General features: G+C 42.4%; 2 protein-coding genes and 1 pseudogene across 5 annotated transcripts in view; 1 reads left to right on the forward strand and 2 right to left on the reverse strand.

Moving 5' to 3' along the window:
* The first annotated feature begins 424 nt into the window (after positions 1–424).
* MILR1 (mast cell immunoglobulin like receptor 1) lies at positions 425–20,155 on the forward strand. 2 transcript variants are annotated; one of them, XM_032429651.1, is made up of 10 exons: positions 425–540; positions 633–674; positions 2,284–2,559; positions 7,775–8,062; positions 9,701–9,811; positions 11,866–11,955; positions 12,495–12,551; positions 12,679–12,747; positions 13,165–13,245; positions 19,302–20,155. In XM_032429651.1, the coding sequence occupies exons 1-9, from the start codon at positions 486–488 to the stop codon at positions 13,215–13,217; spliced, it is 1,041 nt and encodes a 346-aa protein (XP_032285542.1). In that variant the 5' UTR covers positions 425–485; the 3' UTR covers positions 13,218–13,245; positions 19,302–20,155. The 2 variants fall into 2 exon arrangements, with proteins under 2 accessions (XP_032285542.1, XP_032285543.1); XM_032429652.1 differs by having other exon boundaries at positions 2,284–2,433.
* Positions 2,789–3,338, reverse strand: LOC116647967 (annotated as a pseudogene).
* Positions 13,214–27,923, reverse strand: part of POLG2 (DNA polymerase gamma 2, accessory subunit) — a 29,023-nt gene continuing 14,313 nt past the window's right edge. The window contains exons 7-10 of one of the 3 annotated variants that reach the window (XM_032429648.1): positions 27,385–27,485; positions 24,850–24,967; positions 20,398–20,534; positions 13,214–13,885 (exon numbers count right to left, since the gene is read on the reverse strand). In XM_032429648.1, the coding sequence (XP_032285539.1) occupies positions 13,840–13,885; positions 20,398–20,534; positions 24,850–24,967; positions 27,385–27,485 (402 nt within the window). In that variant the 3' untranslated portion in view covers positions 13,214–13,839. Of the gene's footprint in view, positions 13,886–20,397; positions 20,535–23,011; positions 24,968–27,384; positions 27,486–27,923 lie in introns of those variants that run through there. The other 2 variants (XM_032429649.1, XM_032429650.1) reach the window with 2 other exon arrangements.

The raw sequence follows: 27,923 nt of genomic DNA on the forward strand, positions 1-27,923 counted from the left end.
TCCTATAATTCAGAGTCCCAGGTTTTATCCCTAGGAAGTCTGGAGCAGGGCCTAGGAATCCGCATGTAACACAATCAGGCATTTCTGATGCCTTGTTGGTGTGTATCTACTCCAGACAGTCAGTATTTGCTTCCCAAGGCTGAACCCAACTTCCGTCAAATTCCTTTTGCTACAGGCCGAATCCAGAGAGAGATGATCAGGTGGGTTTTTGCAAAGACGAAATCACAGTCCTATTTTTCCTTCTTCTTCCCACTGTCCAGCTTCCCAGGCAGCCAGAGTTAGGGCGACCTACCACATCTCTCTCTTCGTACAAGAACTCACTGGGTGAACACATGCTGGTCAAACCAACCAGTCATATTGTTTCGAGCTTGTCCAAGCAACTCCAATTTCCTAACTTGGTCAGAAAAGGAGGAAGTCCCTAAATGACTCACCCCCATGGGGGCACCACGCCTCCTTTCCCCTCCTATCTGATTTCTTCTGAGAGAATGTGGAGACAATTGAATAAACTGTTCTTTTGGGGCATTTTTTCTTCTCTCACATGTAAGGCCTATTTGCCATTTTGAAGCTTGCATCTCCAAACCAAAACGTGATGTGGAAACGGAGTTTTCTTACGTTCCTTTTATCTCTTTCAGTACAAAAAGCTGCCCTGGATTGTGACACGAGAAGAATAAACAGTAAGTTTCATTTACTTCCTTCTCTCTTTTACCAAAACCGTTTTCACCGACACGGTGGGGATGGTCAGCTTTCAACGCGACCGTTGATGATTAAGTCTTTCTATGCTTTTAGATGAGCAACCAAAGAGTCGAGTCTTTTCCATTACCTACAGTTTAAATGAAGCGATGTGAGGCGGGAGTTGAAGCTTCTTTCCTGAGACTTAGAGATAAAATACTGAGATTGTTTTTATAATGAAATATTTTTCTTTCTGCTTTTTTTTTTAAAGATTTATTTATTTATTTTAGAGAGAGAGAGTGGGCAGAGGGGCGGAGGGGGGAGAAAGGGGCTGGAGAGGGAGAGAAAGAATCTCAAGCAGACTCCCCATTGAGCGTGGAGCCAGCTGCAAGGCTCCATCCCAGGACCCCGAGATCCTGACCAGAGCCAAAATCAAGAGTTAGCAGCTTCATCGACTGAGCCATCCAGGCATCCCTGTTGTTGTTGTTTTTAATGTAGAAAATCAACACATAATCATCGTAAAATATTTTAAGCAACAAAATAAAAAATATATATTGGGAGACAGTTTATCATCATAGAGCTAGACCTGCTAGGGTCATAGTCCTAACCCTGGTTCTGCTGTTTTCCAGCAGGGAGCCTGGGTGGATGATGCAACCACTTGACACTTAATCTCTTTCCTCTGTGATGTGGGGATAATAAAAGCACCTACTGGGGAGGGTTCTTATGAGGAGGACTGAGTGAGACAAGCCATGTCCCTCAGCACAGCGCCTGGCATTTGGTGAACCGTCAATAAATGCTAGGCCACTGGGGCGCCTGGGTGGTTCAGTCCGTTAAGTGTCTGCCTTCGGCTCAGGTCCTGATTCCAAGGTCCTGGGTTGGAGTCCTGCATCGGGCTCCCTGCTCAGCGGGTGGAGTCTGCTTCTCCCTCTGCCCCCCACCCCCGGCTCTTGCGCTCTCTCTTGCTCTCTCTCTCTCAAAAATAAATACATAAAATCTTTAAAATAAATAAATTCTTAAACAAAAAATAACAACAATGAAAGAAAAATATCCTACTGTTACAAGATGCTAGGAAACAAACTCATTATTTTCAGAACTGGTCAATAAAGGGAGAGAACCAAGCATTTATCCTGCCTTTTCTATGCAAACCATACTTCAGTAGAACTAAAGAGTTGATGGGGGCAAGTTTCCCTTTATAGAATCATTTCAGATAATAAATGAAAAAGGAAAGATAGAATTAATATATCACCATTTTGCAACCTCTAGTGAAATAATGCTTCCAAGTGGTTATTGTACATCTGAAACTAATATTGTATGTCAACTAACTGGAATTTAAATTTTAAAAAAGAGAAAAAAAAAACCAGTGTCCACTTCACGCTCTCGGTGGCAAAAGAGGTGGCAAGCATGAGAGCTTGTCAAGGCCCCCCATGCATCACTGGAAGGAGCTTCTATAGATGCTGAGGCTTCCTCACACACTGGTCAGCCTGGCTGCGCAGCAAGAAAGTTCTCCAGGAACCAGTATCTCTACCACCTTGACCCACAAAATGTGGTCAGGTTACCACTTAGTTATTAAGGGACATTCACAAAGACGTTTTCTTGTGTTACTCTGTTTTCCAGAACTCCTTTCTCCAAGTTTGGACTCAGAAGCAAAAGTGGTCATGAGGGGTCAAAATGTATCGCTAATTTGTTCCAACCAGAACAAATCACTACAGATCACCTATTTTTTGTTTCGGCGTGAGAAACACCTGAGAACCCATGATGGAAAAGGTGAACCCCTGATTTTTAACCTAAGCATCTCAGAAGCCCATGAGCTGGGCCCCTACAAATGCAAAGCCCAAGTTTCTAACTGTTCAGTGGTCAAATACAGTCGCAAGTTCAACTTCATATTTGTGGGTAAGTAGGGCACTCATTCCTGGGGGGGCCCTGTGATTTGTGGGATTCTTTCCTGTTCTGTAGTGAGCTCTCTGCTCCCCTACAAATACTCACTCAAGAGCCTGGAAAGTATGTCACTGAGGTCTTTATTCTTAATAATTCCATTTTACTTTCTCTTCTAAAGACTTTTTAAAAATGATTAATAGAAGATTTATTTAAACAATAATACATAGAGTCATCGTTGCCAGACTTAATATGAAACATTAAATGTCCGATCCAATTTTCCTTCCTGGATAAGTTTTTTTTTTTTCCTCCTATCTCTGTCAGTTTTGAAAACATAATACCAGAAGAAGAGGGGCCCAATTTCAAACAGAGCTCCTATGAGTGAGGTCCTGGGAGTGGGTTTGAAATTGGGACAGATATTTGCTAATCTTGCAGAAGTCGAACGAATCAGGTCAGGATCTTCGTGGAGCCCTCTGTGGCTGGAATTGTTGACTGAAGCAAGTACTCCCATTTAAGGGGGTGGGCTCATATGACCAACCGCTCAGCTTGCGCCTTCCCAGCTTCCAGAGATAAGTCGTATTCAGCTGGGTGCAGGGGAACGGGTAGAGGGGCCAAATGCAATGGCTGGCACTTGGGGAACGACATCTTGGCAGTCCCGAATACCTCTTCCAAAGACTTCTGCCTACTTCAGATAATAGTAGCCTGATGGCCTTAGACAAAAAGTCTTACATGAACAATTTGGGAAATTGTTGAGATCTTTTCTAGATCCTTTACTCTAGATCCCCATCATGTAGGCAAAAATTACTTTTTCTCTGAAGATTCGAGAAGTCTTAGAATCAGTAGTGGATACTGCAGCAAGGGTCTTCAAAGCCCCAGGCGTTTCCCACCTTCTCCCCTTTGCAGTGACCACCCACCAGGTGCTCCATCAGCCAGCGCTCTTCTTGCCCAAACACATCTTATTACTACTATATTTTTCTCTCCCATCTTCCCACCCCAAGCCTCTCACAACCTAGCATTAACACTCTCATTTATAAAGGTGACCTTGATAGTGGACTCCTAGGAAAGGGAGAGAGGGTTTCCCAGCTAATATGTGTGCATTGTACCTGGAGGTTTCTAAACATAGGAGCTCTGACTTACTGATCAAATCTTTGAGTGACCCTAGGTCTGTGCTCTCTAGCATAGTAGCCATGAGCCACATGTGGTTATTTACATTTAAATCCAAATTAATTAAAATTAAATGAAATAAAAAGCTCAGTTCCTTAGTCTTATTAGTCACGTTTTAAGTATTCAATAGCCACAGCCAACAGTGGCTGCTGTATCAGACAATGCAGACAAAGAACATTGCCTTCATGACAGAAAGTTCCATTGGGCACCACTGCTCTAGCTCAATGGTTCTTAGCTTTTTAGGTTATAACCATCTTAACAATCAGTGATAGGGGCACCTGGGTGACTCAGTCAGTTAAGCATCTGCCTTTGGCTCAGGTCTTGATCCCAGGGTGCTGGGATCGAGCCCCACGTCAGGCTCCCTGCTCTGTGGGGAGCCTGCTTCTCCCTCTCCCCCCTGCTCGTGTTCTCTCTCTCAAATAAATAAATAAAATCTTTAAAAAACAAAACAAAACAATCAATGATAGTCAGGGCCCCTGGGTGGCTCACTCAGTTAAGCGTCCAACTATATCCCCCAGCTGAAAATATTCTCTAGTGGTCAGTGTAGGCCACCAGACTGGACTGGGCAGCCTGGTATTGCAGAAAGAGCAATGGGATGAGCACTGGGAGACCTGTGTACCACGAGCTTCCTGTGCAACTTTAGATATTCCCTTTGGCTACACCTTTGATATATGTCCAGTCCTCAATCATTAAAATATGAATTGAGAAGATAGGCAGTGTAATCCTAACATTGGCTTTAACTCTGGGTGAGAGTCTCAGTCTACTGTGGGCAGAATGGGGTGAGCAGAGTAGGCACTTATTGGCAGGGAAAGCATCCGAATGCCCTTCAAATCACCAAAGTTCAGTGTGAGAAAGGATGCAAGACCCACCACTGGTGTGGGTCTCCTCCGTTTGAATAACAGGGGCCTATACTCCTGCAAGGAATAAGCCCTATTTTAGATGGTTTATGAACTCAATGACTGAAGCCTTAAATTAGCTGATTAAAAAACCCCAAGTACTCATTTGCTGAGCTTCTGTCCCACAGATATGTAGAAAATCTTCCCACATCCTGCCTTCCAGGTAAATGTACACGTTTCCTGCAATTTGTTACAGTAATTACACTGTCCTGTAGAACTGTTTTGATAGGTTATAAAACTGTTTCCTCTTCATTTAGATCAGATTAAAAGATATCTATTGAGTGCTTACCCTGTGCAAGTAATTATGTTCAGCGTTGCTGGAGTTTCAGTGATGCCTAAGACATGTTCTTGTCCCCAGCCCAGTAGGGATATGAGCCATGAATAACGATCATTGATTCACTCATCAAATATTATTGATATCCCAAATGTGCCAAGCCCTGGCTATACATTCATTTCTGCTCTGGTGGAGCTTACAGTCTAGTTGGGGAGATATAAAACCCAAGTACCCAAACAAATTCATAATCACAAACTTTGTTAATTGTTAGGAAGGAAAAACTGGCATAGCGATGGAGAGAAGCAGGGGATGGTGGAGCATTCTACTTAGATAGGGTAGTTAGGTAAAGCTTTTCAAAGGGGATGACATTTAAGTAGAGCCCTGAAGAATGAGAAGGAATTAGCTAGGTGAGGAGACAGGGAAAGAGGGCTCTAGTCAAGGGACAATAGCCTGTGCAGGGGCTCCAACTTGGGAAAGAACTTGGCTGGCTGGGAAGGACCTAATAGGAGGCTGATATGGCTGAAGGTCAGATGAGGGGACTGTGGCCCCAGGTGAGACTGGAGAGGGAAGGGGCCAAGTCAGGCTGGGCCTGTGACCCAACTATCATCTTCAAAGTTATTCCATTCTAGGTGAGGTGGGGCAAGAGTAGAAGTTGGGGATTGGTTGGGAGGCTCTTGCAGTCATCTAGGAGACAATGGTGAGGATGGACAGAGTGGGTGGATTCAAGATATATTTTGGAGGAAGAAACAGCAGGACTTGTTAGATGATTAGATTTGGATTCACAGGTTGTGAAGGTGAGGAAGGAATCAAGGATGACTTCCAGATATCTAATGTGATCAGCTGATGAGGAGTGGTGCATTTATTGAGATTGGGAAAACTGGAGGAATGGGGAGTTGGGGAAAATGGAAAGTTGTTAATGGGTATAAAGTTGTGGCTATGTAAGATGTGTAAGTTCTCCAGATCTTGCTGTACAACATTGTGCTTACAGTTAATAATACTGTATTGAGCACTTAAAAATTTAAGAAGTTAGATTTCATGTTAACTCTTCTTACCATGATAAAATAAGTGAATTAATGGATGGATGGATGGATGGATGGATGAATGAATGAATATATAAATAAAAACATTTCTTAAATAATAGGGTTTTAGTATATGTTTATCTATCTACTGATTATTCAATAATTAGCAGATTAGCTAGAGTTCAGTTTCAAACAGGTTCCATTTGAGGGGCACCATGAAAAATCCAAGTGGATCATGATGGGAGGCAGAAGAGGAAGCACATCAGCCTGGAGGATTTAGGAAAGGTCTTACGGGAAAGGTGGCAGTTGAATGAGTCTTAAAAGGGCTCCCTGAAATTTGTAAAAAAAAAATATCTGGTTTAGTGAAGAGTAGCTATTCCCTTACTCTGATCACCATGATGCTGTGATGCCCTTTGCCAGTCTTTTTACAAACTCTCAGGGAAGTATACATTTTTCCAATCACTTGAGATATCAATCTTTGGTCTAGTTTGGATCATCCCATCTCAGAGAGGAGTCTGTGCTCTCTGCTTCCTCATGAATGTTTCAACGGCCCCTTCCTGAAAATTACAGGATATAGACTTCAGTTCCACAGGAAGAATGTCCTGTTGGTGCTGTTCCCCAAGTTGCTTCCCAAGGCCACCATTACTATTCCCAAAGCTGTTCTTGGAGGCCACTGTTACCAGGTACTCCTCTGTCAAGGATGCTTCCCCAGGGATTCCTGCTCAGGGGAGGGGTGGAGTAAGGAGACTCTAAATTATTTTCTTTGATTTTACTTATACTTTGGTCCCTGTATTTCACTGTTTCTGTGCCAAACTGATATTGTTTAAAGAAAAAATCTGCTGGGGAGTTGGCCCAAGCCAACCGGATCTGCTGTTTACTAGCTGAGTGACCCTGGGCAAGTTTCTTAACCTCTCTGAATCACAGCTTGTTCATCTGTAGAATGGGCATGAAACTATCTTCCTTATAGTACTATTGTGAAGTGAAATGAGGTAATGTGAATGGCAAGCCTGACACATGATGGATACTCAACAATTTTCCTTCCTTTCCTATAATTCTGCTTTATTAATGAATTAGTTCTTTCTTTATTTGAGAGAGAGTGAGCAAGAGGAAGAGCATGAGCAGGGGTGGGGAGGGGCAGAGGGAGAAGCAGTCTCCCCACTGAGCAGTGAGCCCACAAGGGGCTCGATCCCAGGACCCTGGGATCATGACCTGAGCCAAAGGCAGACGCTTAACTACATGAGCCACCCAGGCGCCCCTATTAATGAATTATAAAATCAATAATATAGCTGGATTCTCCCACAAAATAGGCTATGACCTGACAGAATCTAGCAGACCCACATACTTCCTGTTGAAAAGTTCCTTTGAATCTATTTACCAGGGTTACTTCCTGCTTGTGGGAGGAAGTAGAAGATAACTGTACAGCTGAATTCTATAAATAAAAATATAGTTAGAAAAGATGATATTTTTAGATTTCTTTGATTAAAAAAGAAAAACCCCTGCTGTAGCCTTATAAAGATTAGGAATAGAAGTACCTCTCAACTTCATACTTGGAACTAGATCTTTGACAAAATTATACTCATCCTCAACAATGAACAGACTGAGACTTCTGATGAAAGGCAAGTTTGTGCTGATTCCTCAAAGCAGAGAGACGCCCTCCACCCTCCGGCGTTCTCAGCACCTGGCTTGTGCTGCACTGAGTGCAGCTAACCACGTACCACTGGTCTTTCTCACTGGGCAGCCAGCTGCCTGACGTCTCAAGAAGGGGGTCATTCATCTTCGGGTCCACGGTCGGGAGCAGAGTAGGGGTTCAGTCCACGTTTGTGGACTGAGTGAGTGAATCCTATCTTCTTATCATTTAACACACACTTTCATTTTTCTAGACCCAGTGATCACACCAGTGTTGAACATTCATGTCATTAACACGGAAACAGACCGACATATAATACTACGTTGTAGCTCATTCAACGGCTCTCTGCCCATCACTTACACTTTCTTTGAGAAAGATATTGCCATATCACCACCTATTTCCAAGCATGTAAGGGAGCCTGCTGAATTCAACGTAAGCAAGAACAACACTGGAGAAAAGGAAGAGTATAGGTGCAAAGCTGAAAACAAGTTGCCTGACCACGAGAGATACAGTCAGCCAGTCTCCATCAATCCCCCACCAGGTAAGGGCTACCTGAGCTCTTTCCACAGGGTCTGGATTTGCTTCCAGAAACTGTAGCTACTCCTCTGCCCACCCACTTCCCACGTTGGCCATCTGCATCCAAATGCCTTTCCTTTGGGAGGTTCCACACAAACCCCGATGGGGTTTCTTTCTGCCACTAAAAGGAAGAAGACGAGCCTAAGAAGCTAGGTCAGGAAGCAATCCTGTAGGGAGACTTCCTAACTTGACGCTGCTTCCTGCCTTGATCTTCCACAGCCCAGGTTCTAAGCAATCACATCAGATTTTGCATCTCTCGGAGCTGCCGGGTTTTGATTCTCTTTTGCTTTTCCATTGACTTCTAACACCTGTGCCTGCCTGCTTGGCTGTTTACTGCCCACTGCCAAGGGTTGGTGAGTGTAGACCTCCAGGACCCTCCTTGGGGTGAGAAGAGCTCCTGTCCCAGTGCTGTGTTTGGGAGGGCACTGTTCTGGTGCTTTCTCCGCCATGCATCTTCCCCTCGGCTGAGGAGTTCAGGGGGAAACAGGAGAATATGCCCACCTGGACCCTGTATGCCCACTTTCCTAAACCATATTCTGGGTACCTGGACCTGAATTCCCTACCCAGTCAGATCAGGACCCACCTTCCAGGGCCTACACAAGTCTCATTCCCAGCTCATCCTCCCAAGGCTGTCCCACAGAAAGGAAGTGAGCATCGCTGGCCCTGAGTTAAGGAGGCTGTTTGTGGGGGGCATGGACAACATCTGCACACGCAGGCTGGAGGGTCCCTGTGCACACGAGACCCCTTAGGGTGCAGGTCAGAGCCTGAGTGGAAAGGTGGGCCAGGCTGGGGCTGGGGCTGGCTCTCTCCATGCTGCCATGTTCTAGTGCAGAACGCTGAGGAGTTTGAGAATTCTAGATTCAAACCTGGCTTTCCAGGACCTTACAAAGGGACACTCATTAAGGTAGAAGGATAGAACAAAAAAGAGGTTAGCTAAGGCAGTAGGCACGCTTAGGTATTGAACACTTCACCCAGCCTCATTCTCAGAACAGAGCCCATGCCCTGGTGTTCAGTAAGTTCTAACAAATGAGGCAGCCTGTAGGACTCAGGCCCCAGAGTCAAGCTTTGCCTACAGCCACAGCCCTTCCAATTACTAGCTGTGTGACTGCAGGAAAGTCATTTAACCCCTCTGAGCCTTACTTTAGTCATCTGCAAAATGGGAATGATAGCAATGAGATAAATACGACAATGCATGTAAAGTGCTTAACACAGTGTCTGGGGTGTAGTTAATAATGAATGGTAGCTGTTTAGGTGACATAAATCATACCAAATGACTAAGGGCTTTGCCCAATAAATGACCAGGCTTTTCTGAGCCTTATGATCCTAACAATGCTGCCAGGAATCCATCTGTTAAATGCTGTGCTGTTTTTCTCTTCTTTGTATGACCCCATGTGGAAGATGCACTTGGTTGTGACTTCCAGAACTTCACTAACTAGTTAATTCTCAAGAGTGGCAGGTGTCCATAGCAGTCTGGAGACCGGGGTACACAGTACATTAGTTAGCCTGGGAGACGGTGGTGACTGCCCTTTCCAGAACATTCCACAGGTCAGTATCATTGGAAAAGAAAGCTGTGTGGTGACCAGTGAATGCTGTCTTCTTCCAGGTAGAGACGGCTGTCCCTTCTGCCTGCAGCTACTGCTTCCGGGGTTATTGCTGGTGCTAATCGTAATAATCCCGGTTCTGGCATTTTGGATACTACCAAAGTACAAAGCAAGTAAGTTCTTCAGCAGCTTTTGCACTGTTTGCCATGGGTGTTGAGTACAGAAAGCAGAAGAGAAGGTGAAGAAGAGGAAGGGAAAGGGAAATAAAAAATGGGATACGAGGGAAACGAAGAGAGAAGGGAAAGATGCAAAAGGGGAAGGTAAATGAAGCTGACTTCCCGCACAGCTCACATCTAAGCTGGTTCTCATTTCTCTGGCGAAAGCCCTTCTTGTTTCGATGGCTTGGAGGTCCGTGACCTGTGCGGTCACACAGAGCGCCCCTGCACTGAGAAGAGCCCCACACTGGGTTCCGTGCTCTGCTGTCACTGTCTTGAAATTCTGAATACTTTTTCTTTTTAACTTTTTTTAAAATTATTTTTTAATTTGTGAAATATACAGACCAATACAATTTGCCATCTTAACCATTGTTAAGTATATGGTTCAATGGCATAAGGTTCATTGTTACTGCCGTGCAATTATCACCGCTGTCCACGCATGGAACTTTTCTCATCTTGCAACACTGAAACTCTGTCCCCATTACGCCCTCCCCATTCAGTCCCCCTCCGCCAACCCCTGGCAACCACTACTCTCTCTTCTGTCTCTATGAATTTGGCTACTCTGGGGACCTCGGATGATGGACTCCTACGGTATCTCTCCTTCTGTGACTGGCTCATCTCAGCAGAAGTCCTCCAGATTCATCCATGTTGTGCATGTGTCAGAATCTCCTCCATTTCTAAAGCTGAAGAATCTTCATTACATACAGATCCATAGATACCTATGCATATATACACTAAGTTGATCCACTCATCCATCAGTGGGCCCTTGGGTGGCTTCCACCTTTTGGCTACTGTGGATACTGTTGCCACGAACATAGGTGCACAGATCTTCATAATTTTTTAACAAGAGGCCCCGCATTTTCGCTGTGCACCGGGCCCTGCAAACAAGGTGGTGGGTTCTGACTGGCAGCTCCGCAAAGGCAAGAGCTTTGCCTTGTATCTGTCAGCATGCTGCCTAGCTCAGCCACTCGGAGGAAGCTCAGTCAAAGACCAACAAGAGCATCACTGTCCTCTGCCTACCTTCAGTGTTGCATCAAGCCTGTCACTGCTTTTCATTATTCACCTCTTATGACCACCTCTACTTAAGATTTCAAAATGGCCTTTTCACTTGGCATGCAAGTATGGAGGAATATCAAGATATGCACAAAGAACAGCGTGTCTCAGCACCAGCACCCCAGCAGTGAGCTGAGGGGCATCGGGCAGCCTCCTTCACTTGCCTGAGCCTCAGCGTTCTGACCTGTAGAACGGGGAGATACTGTCATAGCTAGGGAGAGCACCAAGTGATACTTGCTAACCTCCTGTGCCTCCTCTAGAGAGTTATCATTCAGAGAAGTCAGAAACGTAGTTGACACAAGACTTGAAAATAGATGTCAAAATGTATATATCTGGGCGCCTGGGTGGCTCAGTCGGTTAATTGTCTGCCTTCGGCTTGGGTGATGATCTCAGGTCCTGGGATCGAGCCCCTCATTGGACTCCCTGTTTGGCAGGGAGCCTGCTTCTCCCTCTCCCTCTGCTGCTCGCCCTGCTTGTGCTTTCTGTCAAATAAATAAAATCTTTTTTTTAAAAAAAGTATACATCTTATACATTTTTTAAAACCTGTCCTCCCTTCCTACAAAAAGTCTTGCAGAAGTAGAATTAGTATTCTTGGTGACTGGCCAGGGCTAAATAGAACTCAGCTGGGTAATTTACTGTCTCTTGCAGATATTACAAAGCTTTTTACAGACTGTTCTTTTCAGTGAAGGAAAGAAAATGTGTCTCTGGCATAAGCAAAGGATGTTCCTCGCTGACCCAGGAAAATAAATCAGAAGGGCTTCTGGCTTGGAGAAGCAGGTGCTATGGATTCCTTGCTGAGGCCATGGTTTTCCTTCAATAGACAACAGTTTAGGCCATAGGAGCAGGTTATTCTTTGTTTCGGAACTTTGGGGGATTCTGCTCCTTGGCAGAGGAAATGAGAAAATGTGGCTGAACCGGTTTAATTTAATGATTCTACATAAATGATTCACTTTATGTAGGAAAAGCTATGAGAGATAAAGCACCCGGAGACTATGGAAATACGGCCAGGGAAGTTAGAATATATGCAAATATCTGTGAAAATCAAGCAGGTAAGAGAATTTTTTTGGGTATTTTGATTGGTGTGGTTGGTTGGTTTCAGATTTTTGTCTTTTTAAATTTTTTTTAAGGTTGTACGACCCAGGGGTAAAAAAAAAAAAGAATAAAAGGAATTAGAATACAATGTCTTCCTCCCACCCCTGACATCCAGTCCTACTTTACGGGGCAACAACCAATTTTTAAAATCCTCACATAGATCCTCTACGTGGGTGCTAGCATCTACACAAAGGGTAGCAGGTCATAGATATGCCATTCTACACCTTGATTTTTTCACTTAACAACGTATCTTGGAGATGTTTTAATGTCAGTTTGGAACGATCCACACTGTGTTCCAGAGCCTCTTATGATCCCCTCTTAAGGCAGGCATCATACACTGCTTTATGGTAAATAGACTCAGGGCCTTGGTAACAATGAGAACAAACCCAGCCAACGCTAACCCTAACCCTGTTTCCGGCACGGTGCTAAGCAATTTACCTACCCTGTCCTACACAAACACCACTAACTCCCAGTTTATGTTGTTCCCATGTTACAGGTAAGGAATCTGCGCAAGGCTTGGAACCAAGGCAGTGTGTTCCCACAGCCCAAGATGGTAAGTGTTCTCTGCAAAGTCCAGAGGCTGCACACCGTGTCGAGGGTGGCTGGCTAAACCACTGCCCTCACGTGATCAGAGATTCGGATTATAGGCCCAATAACTCTGCTCCTTGTCTTTTGCCCAGGAACTGGACGCTCCCAGGAGATACACTATGCTACCCCTGTGTTCCAGGAGGTGGCACCAAGAGTTCATGGTGAGCCACAGTTTGGGCTAAGAGGATCCTATGAATATGAGACATAAGGCCACCGGGGCTTTAGAAGCCCAAGGATGGAGTAGATGGAGGCAACATGCACACCCCAGTAACAACCAATACTACAGCTCCTAACAAATCTCATTAGGAGATGGGGGGGGGGGGGTGGGGAGGGAAGGATGTGACACGGAGAGTTTCATATAAAAAAAATCCAGAGAAGAGGATGCAGGGGTACTTCTAAACGATTTTCAAGAATAAATTACTCTTATATAATCTAGGAAAAAAAACAGTTAATACATGGTTCTTTTAGACCACCCAGCTACTAAAATGAGGGTTTTTTTGGGGGGGGGGGGTTGGTTTTAGAGTCTCTATGGATATATATCCTAATTTTACTGAATTATTTTCTCTCTTATATTTCAGAAGCCTGTAATGATTGTAAAACTGGATATATCTATTCTGAACTCATCTTCTGAAATTTAAAGATACAAGCTACATCTCAGAGTAAGATCCTTTTTATAAAGCTGATTTATATGAAGAAAAGGCAAATGTGATCGATACTCAAAAATATGTCACTGGCGACCTAAAGTGAATTACTATTTTTCATGATTAAACACCATTCCTTTGGCCTATTTGGGTACATCCAATCCTGTCATCAGGCAACAGTTTTGTCAGGTGGGATCCTGACTGGTGACAGTTTTTAAATGCTTCTGCCATTTTTAGGCATGGACCTTTCTCCCCATTGCCACATCACTGAAAAAAAGAGGAATTGCCAGACCACTGTGCTCTTCATAAGTGCATCCTAGAGGCAGAATAGCGATCACCTTTCCAGGGTCCCCAGCACCATGCCCACCGAAGGTTCAGAGGAAAAAAACCATGTCTAAATTCTAAAATAAAAACTGGTGACCTTGAAAATATGTCTGAAGAAAAGAGTCCCTGTAGTTACGAGAGGAAAACGAGATTATTCACCAAGGACACATTTATTATCCATCGCTATTTCAATTTGCTCTCAGATTTTGGAAGTCCGCAAAAATATTTATATTGATTTTCGTGGATGTTCTCAGTCCTCAAAACTTAGCTAATGTCAAAGGCATGCCTTTATGTGCTGCATTTCCCATCGGCGTTCTGTAGAGAGAGTAGTGTTCTGTGGGAGACAGGAGAATGGATTACTTTGACTGTCTTCACAAATCACCACAAACTGGTGGCTTAAGACAACAGAGATTTATTTTCTCAGAGTTCTGGAGGCCAGAAATCTCAAATCAAGATATCAGCAGGGCTGTGCTCCCTCCAAAGACTCTAGGGGAGAGTCCTTGCTTGTCCCTTTGTTTCTTATGCTTCCTGGTGTTCCTGAGCTTGTGGCAACATCTCTCCAATCTCCACCTCTGTCTTCATATGGACTTCTTTTCCTTTGCCTTTCTTTTATAAGGATACTGGTCATTGGATTTAGGACCCCCAGGATGACCTCATCTCAAGATCCTTAATTATATCTACAAAGACATTTTTTGTTTTTGTTTAAGATTTTATTTATTTATTTGAGAGAGAGAGCGGGGAGAAGCAGAGGGGGAGGGAGAGGGACAAGAAGAGCATGCGAGCCCACCACAGGGCTTGATCCCAGGACCCCAAGATCATGACCTGAGCTGAAACCAAGAGTCAAATGCCCAACCTACTGAGCCACCCAGGCGCCCCCTTTTTCTTTCTTTTTTAAGATCTATTTATTTATGAGAGAGAGAGAGCTGGGGGAGGGGCAGAGGGAGAGAATCCTCAAGCAGACTCCCCACTGAGTGCGGAGCCTGACACTGGGCTCAATCCCAGGACCCTGAGATCACAACCTGAGCCAAAATCAAGAGCTGGCCACTTAACCAACTGAGCCACTCAGGCACCCCTCTGAAGACCTTTTTTTCAAATAAGGTGACGTTCACAAGTTGCAGGAGTTAGGACATGGACTTATCTTTTTGGGGAGCCACCATTCAGACCACTACAGGGGGGGTCAAAATGATATCTGGTTTAAATCTCTCATCCTAGGCGTTATTAGTAAAGTCCAATAAAAGCAAAGAGGCATTTGTAGGGTTCTAGATGAACAAAACAACTTGGCCCAAATTTTTCTGCTCTGCTCTTCTTCTGGGGGTTGCTTGAACCTCAGTCTTAATAGTTCCCAACAGTGGACCTCTGACTAGAAAAATCATAGCTACCAGTTACTAGACACTAACTGTCTAGCATCCTACAGGGGGATATTATTATTTTGCTTTTACAGGTAAGGAAACTTAGACGCAGATGGGGTAAGTGATTTCACAAGGTCACTCACAGCTTAGTAGTGGTTGAACTGGGAGTTAAATCCTAGCAAAGATCAGCAGAAGCACTGGCCATGGGAATGCCTCTCCAGGGTGGGAAGGGATACTGTGCACACAGGTCCAGATTAATTTGAGGATTTTGTTGCCATAAAGCAGCATTCATGAGCATAATTTCTGCCCTTTCTCTGTTGACATTTTTATTTGGGGGGAAATCAGTGTGTCACAGAGGCTAAGAAAGTAAGGGTTCCAGAGTCAGACAGACTGAACATAATTTAGGCTCAGTCATGTCTTAACTGTGTGACTCTGGATAAGTTATGGGCTTCAGTGTTATTCACGTGGGGGGACGGAGAAAGGGAGGGGGCAAATAATACCAGCATTATGGAGCTGCCGTGATAATTAACTCAGGTAATGAATGTAAAGGGCTTGGAACAGGGCCAGGCATATAATTTTTTTAAAAAAGGCTATTTGAGGTATGGTGCTTACTCTGCGTCCTACTAATTGGCTGCTCCCCTTAGAAATCTTTAAGTCTTTGAGGTCTTAAACTTGGTAACTTGGTCACCATTGGCTGCTTCTTCTGTCTTGAGGTCCCTCCGGAAGCAGAGCCTGAGACAAGGACTTGGATGCAGGTAGCCTATGTGGCAGGTGACCTCAGGCAGCAGGAGTGAGGGTGCAGGGCAGTAAAACAGGGAGGAAAAGTCAACACCGGGGTGGGGCGGGGCTAGCAAGCTCCAGACCATAATGGTAATTGGATTTGATCCAGTTAAGATCTTCTGAAGTTTTGAAGTCCAGAACGCCTCTGGGTTTCACAGCATGCCCTGAATCAATAGTCTCTCATTTTCTCCTTGCAAAGCTTTTAAAGCAATTAGTAGAAGCCAACTTCTCCTCCACAATCCATATAATTACCGTTGCCCTGTGCCTTTCAAGTGCTAAAACCATTGCATAGCCCAGCGCTTCACTTTCTACCTCTGCCTCCATCCGCACTGCAGAGGAAGATCTTAATAACTGTAAAGTAATTGTGAAGCTATGGCGTGTAAAGGTTATCACCACCCTCCTTACCAGCCCCTTACAACATCACCTATTGCTATCCATCCAAGGAGTAAATCCGTTTCCTAGGGCTGCTTTCTAGGGCCTTCTGATACCCTGTCTTATCCTGGACTGGCCCTGAAAGCAGAGCCTGAGATAAGGATTTGGTGCAACTAATTTATCTGGGAGGTGACCCAAGGGAACAAGCATAAGGGACTGGAGGAAAAGCCAGTACCAGGGCGTACTGTTGAGCTGGGCACTTCTATGGACAACTGGGGATTGATCCCACTGGAACCTTCAGAGCAACGAGAAAATGTCTCTCAGAACTGTCTGCTTGAGGACCTCTCCATTGGCTTTCATCCCTGATTGGCTGAGGGTTGACCCAGGAGGTGATGCCTCCCCCACTTCTAGGCTGTGCATGTGGACATTCCAAGCTGGCATCTCACCCAGGGCGCTGCAACGCATTGGGGCAGAAAATGGGGGCATGTGTTGTACACTTGAAGCAAGATGCTGTCGACACAAAGTGAATGAAGTCTCAACGGCAGCTGGAATCGGAGGTGAGGCCCAGGGGATGTGACGCAAGATACAGAGGTGGCGGGTACCCCATCTCCCAAGAATTCCTCTGTGACAACAACAATAGCTGCCACGTGTGCAGCACGTACCAGGGTGCAGGTGCTGTGAAGTGCTTTGTGTACTTAGGCTCGTGTAGTCCTCACGACTCCGTCCTCACCCAGCTGCGACTTCCTGTGGCTGCCCACTCTACCTGATCCCCCCTGCACAGATGTTCAGGCTTTCGGACTGAATCATTCAGGAAGAAGAGAAAAAGGAAAGGGAAGAGGTCTACTGAGTTTTCCTTTCAATAGCTACATTTTTGTCATGTCTGTTTCAGCTTCACTTTGGGTCTTTTTCAAATCCAGATTCTTTACATTTTTTGTTGTGAAATAGAGCACACATTATAAGAAAATGCATTAAAATGGATATGGACAGCTTGGTAAGTTATACGGAGTGAACACTGCCCACGGCCCGGACGCCCTCTGCATGCCTCTTCCCACTCACAAACCCACCTCCCTGCCTTCACTACTCGTTTAAGGGGATCGATTCTTTGCTTTTCTTTATAGTTTTACCACCAAGTATGCATTCCTGAATACCGTCTTTAGTTTTGCCTGTTTTTGAATTTCATATAAATGGAATCATATAGCATTTATTCTTGTGTCGGGCTTCTTTTGCTCAACATTATATTTGTGAGGGTGCCTGGGTGGCTCAGTCGTTAAGCGTCTGCCTTCGGCTCAGGTCATGATCCCAGAGTCCTGAGATCAAGTCCTGCATCGGGCTCCCTGCTCAGCGGGGAGCCTGCTTCTCCCTCTGCCTCTCTCTCTCTCTGTCTCTTATGAATAAATAAATAAAATCTTTAAAAAAAATAACGTAAAAAACAAAAACAAAAACCATTATATTTGTGAGATTTATCCATGTTGCTGCATGTAGTTGTAATTACATCTTCCGTTACTAAATGGTATTCCACTGTTTGAATCTACCATAATTTATCTATTCTACAGCTGACACACATTTGGGCTGTTGTCTGCGTGGGGCTATTGCAATTATGCGGCTGTGACCACCCTTAAGCTAGGAACATGTCTGCTGCTTCCCAACTGCATGCAACCATGCTGAATATGTGTCGGGATACAATGTCTGGGTCATGGGGCTTATCCCCAGCCTAAGTAGACGATGCCATAACATTCTCCCAAGTGGTCCTATCACCTCTTCATTCCCTTGAGCAGTATGTGTGTTTTCACCCCCCTACGTTTTTACCAACACTGGCACTGTCATTTTAATTTAACCATTCTTGTGGGCATATAGTGATATCTCATTGTGATTTTAATTTGCATTTCCCTGAGACTAATAAGGTTGAACACAATTTTCCTATATTTAGAGATCATCTGGATTCCTTTTTTAATGAAATACCTGTTTGAGGCTCTTTGCCTGTTTTTCTAGGACGTGTTTTAACTTTTTCTTATTTTTTAAAAGTTGTTCTACTCTGATGCTTAATTTTTCACTCTCTCAGTGTTGCCTTTTGATGAAAAGAAGTTTTAATTTTAAGAACTTAATTTGTCTATCTTTTCCTTGACGATTAGTGTTTTTTGTGTATGTGTGTCCAGGTGAAGAAGTATTTCCTCAACTTGAGGGCATGCAAGTATTATTCTATATTACTATCTACTAGAGGTTTTTCTCATTTACTTTCATATTTCGGTTTACAACCACGCAGAATCGTTTCTGTGTGTGGTATGAAATGAGCATCCTATTTCTCCCCGCTCCCACACATGAACATCACCAACGCTAGCACTGTCCACTGAAAAGCTGTCCTTTCCCCACTAAACTGCTGTATCATCTTTGTCACAAATCAAATGTCCATATACATGTGTGTTTCCTTCTGGGCTTTAGATTCTGTTTCATTGTTCTACTTATCTCTCCTGTGTCAGTACCATACTCTTTTCAGTAAGTTTTGATAACTGAAAAAGCAGATTTTCCTATCTTGTTCTTTTTAAGAATGTCTTAGCTATTCTTGACCTTTTGCATTTCCAGTTAAATTTTAGAGTCAGCTTAGGGGATGCCTGGCTAGCTCAGTCGGTAGAGCATGAGACTCTTAAATTTTAGAGTCAGCTTAAAAAAAAAGAGTCAGGGCGTGTGGGTGGCTCAGTTGGTTAAGCAACTGCCTTCGGCTCAGGTCATGATCCTGGAGTCCCGGGATCGAGTCCCACATCGGGCTCCCTGCTCAGCTGGGGGTCTGCTTCTCCCTCTGACCCTCTTCCCTCTCATGCTGTCTCTCATTCTCTCTCTCTCAAATAAATAAATAAAATCTTTAAAAAAAAAAAAAAAGAGTCAGCTTGTTATTTTCTTAAAGAAAAAAAAAAAAAACCTGAACATGATAGGGATTTTGATTGATATTGCATTGAATTTATAGATCAACTGGGGGAGTATTAACATTTTTAGAATAGTGAGTGTTCCGAACTACAAATATCTCACTGTCTGTGTCTTCTTCGATTCTCTCAAGAGTGTTTTATTATTTCCTGCATAAACATCTTACACATCTTTTGTTAGATTTATTCCTAGGTACTTGATACTTTGATGCTATGGTAAGTTGTGTTTTTGTTTCATGCTGATATACAGAAACACCATCAATATTATGGTATTTGATTCTGTATCCCTTAGCAACCTCACTAAACTCTCTCTTCCACTTTAATAATTTATCTGTAGGTTTTTTCACTATCTGGAGACCAGACAGCTACCTACCACCACAGCCTCAGGCCCCGAAACCTGAGGCCAGACACGGAACTTGGAGCTCTGCTGCCACAGACACCTGCTTCTCAGCAACCATCACCACCTCCCTTCTTTCTAGATCCTGAGCATGCGCATCTGATTAGAAGATATTCACCACCACACGTCCCCCAGCAGTAAGGGAATGGTAATGCTTTTAGATTTCCGACCCCACCAAATGGAAGGAGGTTTAAGAGGGCCACTCAAAATATCTTCTACATGAGCCAAAATGTCCATCAAGACTGAGGGTGAAATAAAGACATTTTAGGACAAAGACAGAGAAAGAGGTTTTTCCAATTGCGTTCTCACTGAAGAACTACACGATGTACTTGAGGAAGAAAAGTAAACACAGATAAAGGGTGTAGGATTCAAGAAGCATATAGAAAACATAAATGACAGGCAGGGGAGAGGGACAAGGATGTGTATGTAAGGTTTGGAAACATTATAAAGCTACCATGATGTTTAAAGTGTGGTATTGGCATATGGCTGAACAAGTAGAACAATGGAATGGGACCGGAAGTCTAGCTATAAATCTAAACACACATGGGAATTCAGTGAATGAAAAATATGGCATTTTAAATCAGTGGGGAAAAGACGGATCATTCAACATAGTGTAAAAACTTCAGAATCACATTTAAAAAAAGGTGGACCCCCTACTTCATTCTCTGCAACGAAATAAAGTCAGATAGGTCAGATGCGCAATGTTAAATGTTAAAATACCTAAAAATAAAGCCACAGAAGTGCTAGAAGAAAACAGGAGGAATTTAAAAATGATCTTTAAGAGGGGAAGGCTTTTCTAGGTATGACTCACAATTCAGAAGATATAAAGAATTGCTAAATTTAATTAGATGACTCATTTTAAAATTACATTTAAAAATAATAAGCTAAGCCAAAAGAATAAGTAGGGGAAATATTTTGAACCCACATCTCAGATGAAGTCTGAAGTTCCATAATATATAATGAGCTCTTACAAATTGTTGAAAAACAAAAAACCAACCCACCAATAATCCAATAGAAAAATGGGAAAAGGTGGTACCTGCAGGGTAATACCAGGCAGCACAAAAGCCTTGCGGGGAGGACCAGCTGCCCCTTCTGCTCCCAGGGCTGGTGGATTACAACTGGAGGAGACTGCCTTCTCTCAGTGATGCTTCTCAGGAAGGATGTAAAGGAGACCTAACCAGAGGAATGATCAACAGTTCTGTGATGCCTGAAGCTCAATGTTTTTTCCTTTCTCCTTTCCACCTTTGAGGGACATGGACTATGCCCTCAACTCTTCCCCAATACACCATACCAGAGGTTGTAACTGATTTACAGGTTAGAAAAATTAGACACCTAAGGACTACAATGATCTCCAAGCATGCCTTCTTGGCCCCTCAAACATCCTGTGGGGAAGGAGGCAGACGGAGAAGGGCCAGAGCAGGATGCTCGAAAAAGGGCCCAGCGCAGGGGCTCCTCTTGCCAGGTCTAAGAAGGGTACTGCTCCCTGTCTTGTCCTGGCAGCCATCACCTGTCAGAGCTCCTTAACAAGTCTCCCTGCTTCCCTCCTACTCCTCTGCATCCCATTCCCACAGTAATCTTTTCAAAATAACAGTATGTCCCTTGTCTACTTAAACCATCCCCTCCTGCCCCAGTGGCTTCCAGAAGACTTGCTGTGGCCACCATGGCTCTAAGTGATGTGGGTCCTGACCACCTGTCCGACCTCATCTTCTACTCATCTCCCCTCTGCTCACCTACTCCAGCCCCCCTGGCCTGCTTTCTGCTCCTTGGTCACTCCATACCTTCTCCCTCCTAAGGGCCTTGGCACTTCCTAGTCCCTCTGTCCAGGATGCTCTGCCCCAGATCCTCACATACGTGGCTCCTTTGTATCATTCAGCCTCAGTTTGAAGGTCACATCCCCCGAGCTTCCCTGACCACCTAGGCAAAGCACACGACTACAGCAATGATCTAGCACATCATCCTGTTCTATTACCTACAACATTATCATTATCTGAAATTACCTGAAATTGTCCATGAGCATACCTGCTTAGTGTCTGTTCCCACCTGTCTACCCCTAGAAAGGTCTATCTTGTTCACCACTATATCCCCAGTACCTACAGTCCCTGGGACTTAGGTGCTCAAAAAAGCCTTCTTTGAATGAACAAAATGAACAAACATATAACACATATAATAACAGGCCAGGAGAAGCACAACTGAGAGAAATTTCTCCCATGCTTCCTTACACAAGACGTGGTATCACATAGCAAACAAATGCCTTCAAGAACACTCTTACAGCAGGGTGCCTGGATAGCTCAGTCTGTTAAGCCTGTGACTCTTGGCTTCAGCTCAGGTCATGATCTCAGGGTTGTGAGATCGAGCCCAGCAGTAGGCTCTGTGCTCAGTGCTGAGTCTGCTTGGGATTCTTTCTCCCTCTGCCGCTTGTGCTCTTTCTCTCTCTAATATAAAATAAATTTTTTTTAAAAAAGAACACTCTTATCATTAAATTATAAAAATGAAATTTAAATTTTTAGAAAAGATTTTATATATTTATAAATATATAAATCTCATGACCCTGAGATCATGACCTGAGCTGAAATCAAGAGTGGGCTGCTTAACTGACTGAGCCACCCAGGCGCCCCTGAAATTTAAACTTTTAAGTTGACATATGGTGGTCATATTGGTATGGTAATTCTGAGATTGCCACAATTAAGGTGAAATCAAGAAAATGACCAGTTGTAGGCCATGGCTTTCTAATTATATTATCACCCTCAGTATTTTTTTTTTTTTTTTTTAAGATTTTATTTACTAGAGAGAGAGAGATAGCAAGAGAGAGAGCATGAGCAGGGGACGGGGAGAGGAAGATGCAGGCTCCCCACTGAGCAGGGAGCCCGATGCAAGACTCGGTCCCCGGACCCTGAGATCATGACCTGAGCCAAAGGCAGAAGCTTAATGGATTGAGCCACGCAGGCGCCCCAGCCCCCTCAGTATTCTTGAGAACTGGGATTTTGGAATGGAAGAGATACAGATGTATGATAAAAGAGATTAAGTAAAAGCCCTGCAGTCCTAGAAGGCATGAGGGGACATTTTTGGGGTGATGGAAATGTTCTATATTGTCATTGTGGTGGTGGTTACACATTTGTCAAAACTCATAATTTGTACATTTAAAATAAGTAAGTTTATTGAATATAAATTTTATCCCAACAAAGCTGATTAACAACCCCCCCCCCCCCAAACCACACACACTGCAGTGCTGAATTTGAATATAAAGTACTGGTGTGAATTCATGACTTTTTTAATTCAGGGGGAAATACACACACACACACTTACACGTCTGAAAAGGCCTAGAAACAAAGACCACCTTCTAACGATGAGCATCCCCAGTACTCAGATACAGCCTCCAAATACCGTTTTCCATTAAAAGGAACCAGGACTTCTTACAGAAACTCTGAAATATACAAGCTATTAAAGACTACTGAAGTTGTGTCAAAAGGACTCCAGGCCAACTTGAAGAGGCTCCCACTGGCCAAAGATAGGACAATTTGAACATCAAAGAGAACAACTTTAAAGGAAACAAATCTGCATTTATCCTACCTCACTCACACCTCTAAGCAAGTAATAGATGAGATGTTTTTCTTTACAGAAGTATTCTAGCTAATGAATGAGGAAGAAAGAGAATTAGGATATCACTGTTTTGATCAATGATTGCTAGCATCCCCAAAAAGAGAAGCTACCAGACAGTACTGCCTCCTGATAGAACACAACAACCTAGGAAAAATCTTGTCCCCCAAAATTAAACTCGAAACTGATTAAGCCTTTGGATTCAACTTCCAAATCCTTAGGAAATTATATATAGACAGGAACAGGTTAAACCATCATGGGGATGCAATAAGCAAAATCCAAAGAGTAACAAACCCCATAATAAGCAGCCCAATTTCTTAAAAAAACAGAGACTAAAAGACCTAACAATCAACTTCAATTTTATGAAATTATGAGACAACTGAAAACTGAGTAGATATCTGATACTAAAGAAATGGTTTTTAAAAACTTTTTATTATGAAAATTCTCAAACATGCACAAAAATAAAAAGGTAATACAATGAACCCTCATGTTCTCATCACCCAGCTTCAACAACTGAGATACTATTATTTTTTATCTATATTCCACCACCTTTTTTAAACTGGAGAATCTTAAGGCAAGTCTCAGATATCATATAACTTCACTCAAAAATATTTAAGTATGTGTCTCTTTCAGATAAGGACATTTTTTTTAAAAGTCATAATACCATTATCACACATCCAAGAAAATTGTCAATAATTCCTTAACACCATCTAGTGTTAATTTTTTTAGGTGTGATAATGGTTAACAAAAGACACTTAACTAAAATACTTACAAATGAAGTGAGAGCTGCAATCTGCTTCAAACTGATATGGAAGGATGGTTGTTGGGTGGATGAGGCAAGATGTTCACAGGTTGATGGTTACTGGGCTGGGTGATAGCACTTGGGGTTAATTATACTATTCTTCTTATGTTTGGAATTTTTGTCAGGTGAGTAATGATAGTATAATTAACACAAACATAACCAGCACATGAAAGTTCAAAGATTTCTTTTAAATGTACCTATTAGAACCAGACACAAAATACACTGTAATATTAGATTATGCCATCTAACATTTATTTTATCTTGCTTTTCAAAAATCAATAAATGTTCTAATTTTTTAAAGTTTAGTTTTAGGTTAATCTTCAATATTTGACAGTACACATGTGGCAGATTCTGTAAAGACTCCTTCTTCCCTGATAATAAAACCCATTTCAAAGGGGTAAGACACCACCAAAGCCCTAAGGCAGAAGTTGTGTTTGATCCAAATAAATCATGATATTCTCATTCCCTTGGGCAGTGACTGGCCTAGGGATGACCAGGTGACCCAGCTCTGACCAATGAAATGTAAACAAGTCTTCTGATTGGGATGTCTAGGAAAGTTTTTACTTTCCCAGTTAAAAAGGGAAGAGTTTTGGCCGGTTAGCTCTTGTCTCTGACTTTCCTCCTAACTAGAATGTGGACAAGAAGGCTAGACAAACAGCAGCCACCCTGTGACCACAAAGCAGCAAGTCTAAAAATAAAAGCCAACACACCCAAGATGGTAGAACAGAAAGGTATCAAGAGCCTGGGTCACTAACTATGGAGGAAACAATTATACTAGCTCTGGACAGTCTACCCTCCTAGACTTCCTGTTATGAAAAACAAACTACAATTTGCTTAATCCAATATAGTGGGATTTTTGTTTCTTGTAGCTGAACATATTTCTGATAGAATGTAATCCATTAAGAAATATAAGTAGTAAAAACTGAATTAAAAAAGTACCAAAAATGTCCACTTCATAAGAGTAAAGGGGCTAAAAACAAATCTAAGTTAATATAAGACAATCAAATTAGGAAAGGAGAATATTTATTACACAAATATTAAAATCTATACATTCTTAGCTGATGATATATACTTGATTAAAAAGTCTTTTACTTTGGATATATGCATCATTTCCTTCATTGTGGTGTCTCTACTTCTCAGATGTATTAACCCATTCTCCAAAGTAGCTTCAGTAACCAAAACTGTGAACAGGATACTCATTTCATCATATCTAAGGAAAAAAGTAGTTAAACAAAATACATGAGCACAAATATAAATTGTAAATTCACCATGTTACCAGGTTTAATTACTTTAGAATCTGGCCACTTTCCAGAGTCATAAAACTCAAAAGCAGGGCTTGAGAGTTGGACCAAAAAACACTTTTTTTAAAGTTTCTGAACCATATTCAAAGTAAATTTCTCAGGAAGTTTCTCTGACTTATTGTAATAGATGAAAAATCATAAAAGAAAGTAAAATCTAAGAAATAAACACTGTACCTCAACACATCATTTGCAGTGAAATTATAGATGAACCTCAGAATAATCTCAGACTTTTGGTACTTGTATATAATCCAAGAAACATTACTTTAGACTAAAGTCTCTTACAATACTACTCTGATAAAGATCTTGTATACAACAAATTATACCAAAATCATGCTTACTTAATATATAACTTAGAATGCTAACTTATCATTTCTAGTTCAGCAATAACTGAATATATCCACACTGGCCTTCTTTCTGTTTACCCAAGATACATGATCTCATTGTCTGTTTTCTTTGTAGGACTCCGTCAGAAATTATTTATCTATTTACTTGTTTACTGTCTACTTTGTCCTACTAGAATATAAGCTTCGTAAGAACAGGAAATTTTTCTGTCTTGTTTACTGCTGTTATCAAAGTGCATAAAACACAGTTAAGTGTGGGGGCACCTAGGTGGCTCAGTCAGTTGAGCAACAGACTCTTGGTTTTGGCTTGGGTCATGATCTCAGGGTCGTGTGATCGAACCTGCAGTAGACTCCGCACTCAGTGTGAAGTCTGCTTGAGATTGTCTCCCTCTCCCTTCCCCTATTTGCATGTGCACGCGCATGCAACCCCCTCCCCAAATAAATAAATAAAATCTTTTTTAAAAATCCTTTTAAAAAAACCATAGTAGCGGGGCGCTTGGGTGGCTCAGTCGTTAAGCGTCTGCCTTCAACTCAGGTCATGATCCCAGAGTCCTGGGATCGAGCCCCGCATCGGGCTCCCTGCTCCGCGGGGAGCCTGCTTCTCCCTCTCCCACTCCCCCTGCTGTGTTCCCTCTCTCATTGTCATTCTCTCTGTCAAATAAATAAATAAAATCTTTAAAAAAAAAAAAAAAAAAAAACCATAGTAGGTACGCTTAATAAATATTTCATTAAAAATATCCTGGGATAATAAAGCCTTTACCATTCAAAAGACAACTCTAACTTGATAATGTTCACTCAATTATCCTTAAATGACTCAAAGGATAAGATTTTAGAACTCAAGGACTGGAGAGTTCAAGCACCACCACTTTGTTTTATATATAATGAAACCATTAATTGCTTTATCTATAGAAACTTATTTTTCCTCTGACATCATCTGAAAGGTGATTTTAACAAGCTACTAGAGAACTGAAGAGAAAAACATAAAGTTTCCCAACTTTTCAGCCAAAAGATAGATATTCAACACAAAAAGCTACGAAGGTAACAAAATAAACGCAAAGGAGGGAAGAATGGATTACTTCAAAAATGGAAGTTAATGAAATAGCAGGGGCTAAGGCTGGAGACAGAAGATCAATCAGGAGATTACTACAAGAATCCAGCCAGAAGGAGCACCTGGGTGGCTCAGTCGGTTAAGCGTCTCTGCATTCGGCTCAGGTCATGATCTCGGGGTCCTGGGATCAAGCCCCACATCAGGCTCCTTGCTCAGTGGGAAGCCTGCTTCTCTCTCTCCCTCTGCCCCGCCCCCACTCATGCTCTATCTCTCAAATAAATCAATAAATAATCTTAAAAAAAAAAAAAAAGAATCCAGCCAAAAGACACTGGTGACTTTAATGTGGGTAGTGCAGTGAGGATGGAAAGAGATGGATCTGATACTATTTAAGAGGCAGGCTGACAACATTTAGTGATGAACTGGGATGGAGAGAAAGGAAGAGGAAGGAGTTAAGGACAATAAATCCAGGTATCAGTCTGGAGCAACTGGGTAAATAGAGGTGATCACTGAAACTAGTTCTCTGTCCTTTGTCTGGGATGGAATTATCTTCCACTCAGCCTCAGAATGAACCACAGCACCAACAAGGAAAAGGCACTCCATTCGTGTTCCCTCAATCCTGATTCAATAAATGCATATATACATAATTGCATCCCTGATAAAATGATAAACTCAGGTGCACATACTACATGACATTAAGTCTTGAACTTGCACATAATATGTGCTCAAATATACCAATGAATATTGTTCCCTGCTGTAGCAATTAACTAGGGGTATGGGGTATAAATGGGAAAGTTAGGAATAATTTTAAATTGTATTTTTTATATATATATATTTACATTTATTTAGAAGGATATTTAGAAGAGATTTCTATTACTCGTAAAGAAACATATGATCAAAAACTCTGAACATACATATTTTAGTGACAAGACAATCTTACTTTGAATAAAGTTGTTCAAATGAGGACTGCACAGTTTCCATATAACCAGGCCACACAGAAATTCCATTTTCTAGTAATTCATTAAATAACCCTTGACAGACCTGAGGAAAAAAATACAAACAGTTCAAATATGAACGAAGTAAAAGTAGCTAGAATGACTACCCTGTTTTTGTGAAACCACAAATCACTTTTTTCAGTCCTTAACACGAGGCATAAATTCTTATAGTTATGTGATCATATTGTTTACAATTCATAACTGTATACTTATAAATTGCATAGTTCCTCTGAAAATGAAGAAATTAAGCACTGCAAAGCTAAATACGAAATGCAAATCTTCCCTAAGAGAAAATTTTATAACAGATATAAGCATTTTTATCATCATCATTACCCTTCAAAACAGGAACAAAACCAAAACAGATTCTGTCAGAGAAAAGCAGTAAGTGCAAAGGGCCGTGCTAACTGTGAGCTCATCTGAGAGCTGGCAACTGAGCCCCAGGGTTACACCACCACCTCAGGAAGAGAAGAAAGAGCCAGTAAAG

The sequence above is a fragment of the Phoca vitulina genome, unplaced genomic scaffold (genome assembly GCF_004348235.1).
Source record: "Phoca vitulina isolate PV1807 unplaced genomic scaffold, GSC_HSeal_1.0 scaffold41, whole genome shotgun sequence".
Lineage (NCBI taxonomy): Eukaryota > Metazoa > Chordata > Mammalia > Carnivora > Phocidae > Phoca > Phoca vitulina.